General features: G+C 41.0%; 1 protein-coding gene across 1 annotated transcript; it reads right to left on the bottom strand.

Annotated features, from left to right (window-relative positions):
- Window positions 1–316: 316 nt before the first annotated feature.
- S1PR3 (sphingosine-1-phosphate receptor 3) lies at window positions 317–4,954 on the bottom strand. The gene has a single exon (XM_035895028.1). It carries the CDS (start codon window positions 4,529–4,531, stop codon window positions 3,386–3,388), a length of 1,146 nt encoding a protein of 381 aa, XP_035750921.1. The 5' UTR covers window positions 4,532–4,954; the 3' UTR covers window positions 317–3,385.
- Between the last annotated feature and the right edge of the window lie 428 nt (window positions 4,955–5,382).

The following is a 5,382-nucleotide window of genomic DNA, read 5'->3' as shown; positions in this document are numbered from 1 at the left end:
CCCCCAGCTCTGGGGCGGCAGAGGCAGAGCCTTTGGCTGTACAGTGTTCCCACAGGTACTGCTTTCAGATACAAAATTCAGAGTTTAAAAGCATGTTTTCCATAGAAGGCCAAAAACTTTTTTATAATACTTTGAAAAATGACTGCTACACAACAACTTTGGTTCAAAGGTTTGAGATTTAATTAAAAGTTTTCCAGATGTTTGTGGTATCTAATGAGTTCAAAATACTCTCTAAGACTGTTGGCAATAAAAGACTCTTGCAAAGCATCTTGTGAAAGCTTTTTTTTCTCCTCAGTCACTTTGATTTGCATTTCTTTTGTAATCCAAAACCAACATAAATATTCCAATTCATGAAATAATATGAAATGTTGCTCTCCTTTGTAGCTTTTGCTCCATGTAAAACCAATTGGGAAAGAGAGACATGATACAGTTTCTCTTATGCTCAAATCAGCCTAGATGATAAAAAACTTGGACTCTGGGATGTAATTTAAGAAATTGTCTAATATTTTTTGGTGAAAGAAGCTATTCTCCGTCTTTTTCCAGCTTCAGGGATAGGACATCTTCCTGGCTGTTTATGTCACACTGCTGTTAAGCCCCTGACTTGTCCTACTTTAAAATTTTGCTCTGAATTCTTGCAGAGTCTGTGCTTTACCTAATATGTCCCAGTAGGATGTACGCCCTGAAGACTGTCTCCACAACAGTTTGGTTTTTGCTCCAGTCATAAGTACTTTGCAAATTATATTTATCAGTGTTACATGTAAAGCCCATGAACCTTAGGAGCCTGCTTCAGGTACAGCAGGGTAGTGAACTAACAAAATATCCCCACAGCTCCAAAATAAGAGAAGAAAATCAAAGTAGACTGAAAGGTTTTTATACTGACACACAATCACATGGCCTCCAACAGTGGAGTTGCTTGCATTAACTTGTACCTTGCATCAATTCTGACAATAGCTAAGGCTAGAATCCAGATGCGAAAACTCACTTTTATGTGCATGTCCTTGGTCTTTGACTGTTAAAAATATTTTTTTTTCACCTAACTAGCAAGAATCATGTAATACCCTTGACACAGGAGTTGGCATGGGGTCAGCCACAATGTTTTCTCAAACTGTTGTGTTGCTAAGGCCTTTCTGCTCTACCACAGCAAAGAATGCTGCCATGTGCCACCACGTCATGAACTAACATTTAAAAGTTACAAAAATTTTAGCTGGCAGTTTTCAAAGACACAACTTCAGGGGAGAACTTCCACTCTGAATATACAGCCAAATAGCACTGTAAGATCTAAAAACCTAAGCAAGCCATGGCAATGCAATGTCACCAGGTCTATTTCTCACAAAGCCACAGAGCTGCTGACCCAGCCTGTATTTGCAGTTCCTATAGTGATACCATGCTTAGCTTAGTTTAGCTTTTTCTTCTTCTCCAAGTGCACTGCTTTTCAACAGTTTTGGCAGAAATTATTTCATATCTACTACTCTCTTTCACAGTTATTTCATTCAAATACAGTTTTTCTTTGCTCTTACACTTTTCTAACAGCATAAAACATTCACAAGCAGACTGTTAACTTGTAAAAGATAATCACAACGCAAACCTCTACATTTTAAAGGCCTTTGCTACACGCATTACACAACTTATACACTGTACATACTTGGGAAGAGTCTAATGCTGCTGCTTTAAATGGTTAAGACTGGAATAAAGCTAAGGATGAGCTCTTTCAGGCTGTGTATTAAAAAAGCCTCAACTACTTCTGATTGTGCGTAAGGCAAGGTGTGGTTTGAGACATTAAGACACAAATCTTTGAAAGAGCCCAATAAAGTTAGATGCTTACATTCTTACTGAAAGACAACAGGAACTAAGCTCAGAATTTCCCGTCAACCTCCACAGAAGCCTCCAGCCATAAAGTACTATTGATGGAAGTACCATGGGCCACTTCCATGGGGACTTGAAACCAGGTGTTTATGAAGTTTTAACTATTCTAGGTCTCAGGGAATCCCTCTGTTGCTGAACAGCATCCTGTACTGAGGCTGGTAAGGCAGTGATGAACAATAAAGTTGTTTTCATACAGGTTTCTCTGGAACAGCCTCTCAAAAGAGTAAGTCTGGGGCTTCAGGAAAGTTGGAAGGTCTTCCAAACTAAACAGGCTTTCATTCGAGATCCAAGGCAGGGTCAGGTGTAAATAGAGATACACCCTTCAGCATGATCCTGTTGTACCACATCTTCCCTCGTGTATCCGTAAAAGTGCCCAGAGACAGTAGGAGTGTAGGGTCCCATTGCCAGGAAAATGGGATCTTGTCCCACTGGCTGGACTTCGTCCCAGGGAGAATGTCTAACACAATCCTGTGCTGTGGTAGTGCCTGGAGAGAAACGAAGGAACTCCTCAGGGTCTTGCCTGTGGTTCATTGCTTTCTGAAATGATGTGTCTCTGTTTCAGAACTGAAGAATCTCAGCTTAGGTAGTGCATTCACAATGTACACAGGTTTACATAGGTTTGACATACATTTTTAAATACATTGGAAATAGTAAGTAAAAATATATGCATTGAAACAGTACATACACTTGATACACGTGTATCGTTGGGTCACATTTTAACTACTTTAAATAGCAAACATATAGCCTCTCTCAACAAGGTTATTTACTACTGCTTGTTTAAATTAAGTTGTGAAATGTCACAGTGACAACTGTCATATTGTCTTTCACTAACTATGAAAAGTCAGACTAACAGTGGAAAAAATAAAAATACTGCATTGATATGACATGTTAAAGTTCCTGTCAGTTAAAAGCTACTACTTCATATATTTTCAAATATCCCCATTGAAAAACATCTATTTGTATAATTTGTCACCTTACACTGTATACTGCAATACGTTTAGCATATTGTAAACTTTTACCAAACGATGACTTTTTAATAAGGAATTGTACAAATATACAGCTATTTATACCATATAAGGTCATTAACATAATAGCAAGATACATATAGAGAACTATAAACACCAACATATGTAATGAGCTTTTCTCCCAGTCCACAATAATCAGGCTCATTTTCTGATCGTCAGCAGTGTTCAGTGAATGCTGAGGTTTCTAACAGGTTTTCTTGATGTCCTGCAAGATCAGGCAGTGCCAAATGCAGCCTCATCATGCAATACCACCGTGGTGCACAATGTCATTAGATGTGCATGGACTCTGTCCTCACTGTTGGGTAGTATGTTAAGTCTTTTCTGAATACGGTGCATTGCTGAATGAACACCCAAAGCAAATGATTGTTGATAAATAAGTCCTTAAAGTTAAATAACTGGTTAGTGTTTTCCCCTGTGACTTAAGTGCATGAATGCTTAAACTACACTTGTAGTTTAACTCTAAAAGCCACAGAAAATTACTTGTTTCGAAGAGTCCTCTATTTACAGAAGTTTCCGTTGTGAAATGAGGATTCATTCTTCTCAGCGATACACGAGGGAACATTAATCGGTGGAAAATCTTCCTTTGGCTTTTGGGTATTGCTACTGCTGGATTTACTTCGACTGTGATCTGGCGTGGGCTGAATAGGTAAGGCTCTGGCCACCTTGGATCTCACCAGGCAGCCACAAACAAGGCGAAAGAAAGCCCGACGCATTTCCTTACTGGCCAGAGTGTAGATGATGGGGTTCATTGCAGAATTGATGACCGCCAAAGCAATAAACCAGTTGGCTTTGTACAAGATAGAGCACTCCTTGACTCTGCAGGCCACATCAATGAGGAACAGGATGAACAGCGGAGACCAACAGGCAATGAAGACACTAACAACGATCACGACAGTTCTAAGGAGTGCCATGGACCGCTCTGAGTTGTTGTGATTAGTGACATTACGACTGCTGGACTTCACCAGGATGTAGATACGGGCATAAAGGATGACAATGGCAACCAAAATGGCGATGAAGATACTAATGCAGAACACAACATACTTCTTGGAGTATAGAGGCAAAATTGTTGAGCAATCTGGTAAGTTGTTTATACAGTTCCAGCCGAGGATGGGTAAGGCACCCAGGGAAATCGAAATAAGCCAGCAGGTACCAATGAGAAGGAATACTCTGTATCTTTTATTTGCATCATAAGGCCTCATTTTAATCATGGTCAAATGCCGCTCAATAGCTATTGCTAGTAAGCTGAAAGTGGAGGCTCCCAGGGCAACAAACATACTGCCTTCCCTAATGAACCAGATTGTGGAAGACAAGCTCAGAGTTTTCTTCCCAGACATAAGAATGTTGACTTTGTAAACAATGCCGGCTAAAAGATCACAGAGAGCTAGATTGCCAATAAAAAAGTACATGCGGTTGTGAAATTTATTGTTTTTCCATATGGCAATCAACACCATCAAGTTTTCCAGGACTATGAAACTACATAGGATCAGAAATGCAATAGTGGGCAAGTCTATGCTATCAGTTGCCTTTTCCCTTAAAATAAGCTTTCCTGTGTAATTATAATGCAGTACAATCAGAGAGTCCATCTCTTCATTTCCTTGAGCGCCAACAAGAGCATCAGGTGGCATTGTAACTGCTGCCATCATTTGTTCATCGATGCCGGACTTTCCCCGTTTAGTATCACGAGAATTTAGTTCCGATAATTTTCCACAAGAGGGAGATCAATCCACGTTCCTCCAAGCACTCCTCTGGGCAAGCGGTGGGTATCCCCAGCTCCAGCAAGCCTCGCATATTAATTCAGTAGAGTGGCTTGCAAACCAGGCTCTGAAAATAAAAAAAACAACCAAATGCAACATAAACCTCACTGTCTTCCCATGTCACCCACAGCTCACGCGGGTGCTCCAGCTGCTACATACACCCAGGAGCTGAGAGGGATGCTGACTGCAATGGGGCACCACAGTGTAGCACTGCTGCATGCTTATCAAGGTAGCTAGGGGTAAGCCATTGGTCATGCTTCACACAGATGCAACTCTACTGCAAAAATAGGAAGGCAATGTGGAGAACTGCTCATAGGTGCTTCCCCCTACAAAATATTCATGCTGAAAAAAATTCAGAGGAGCAGTGAGAAGGATTTGGAAAGGGTCCCAGCAAGCCCCAAGTGTGCACAGCAACCAGTTCACTCCTTCTCAAAAAGACTGAAGTGTACGTGGTGCTACCAAAAACACCACCCAGCCATTACTGCCTGAGCAGCAGCAGGGCATACTCACTGCTTTCTAAGCTGGCCCCTGTTCCCCATGCAGACCTAAGGTAGCAAAGAGCCTGAGAAAGCTGGTATCAAGTCTTGGTGCCAGTGTGCTGTTGCCAATGCCTAAACCAACTTCCCACCCTTGATGGTACAAAATCACGCTATTTACAATTAAGGTGATGCTCTGAAAGCCAGTCTTCATAAAACCAATCCCATTTCCCATTCAAATTAGTTGGATTTCTGCTACCCTTT

Source organism: Egretta garzetta, unplaced genomic scaffold, assembly GCF_000687185.1.
Source record: "Egretta garzetta isolate BGI_Z169 unplaced genomic scaffold, ASM68718v1 scaffold375, whole genome shotgun sequence".
In the NCBI taxonomy this organism is placed as follows: Eukaryota; Metazoa; Chordata; class Aves; order Pelecaniformes; family Ardeidae; genus Egretta; species Egretta garzetta.
This window is presented reverse-complemented; position numbering and strand designations above follow the sequence as displayed.

Excerpts from the sequence above, each read along its gene's own strand:
- S1PR3 (XM_035895028.1), bottom strand. The coding sequence starts at position 4,531 with ATGATGGCAGCAGTTACAATGCCACCTGATGCTCTTGTTGGCGCTCAA.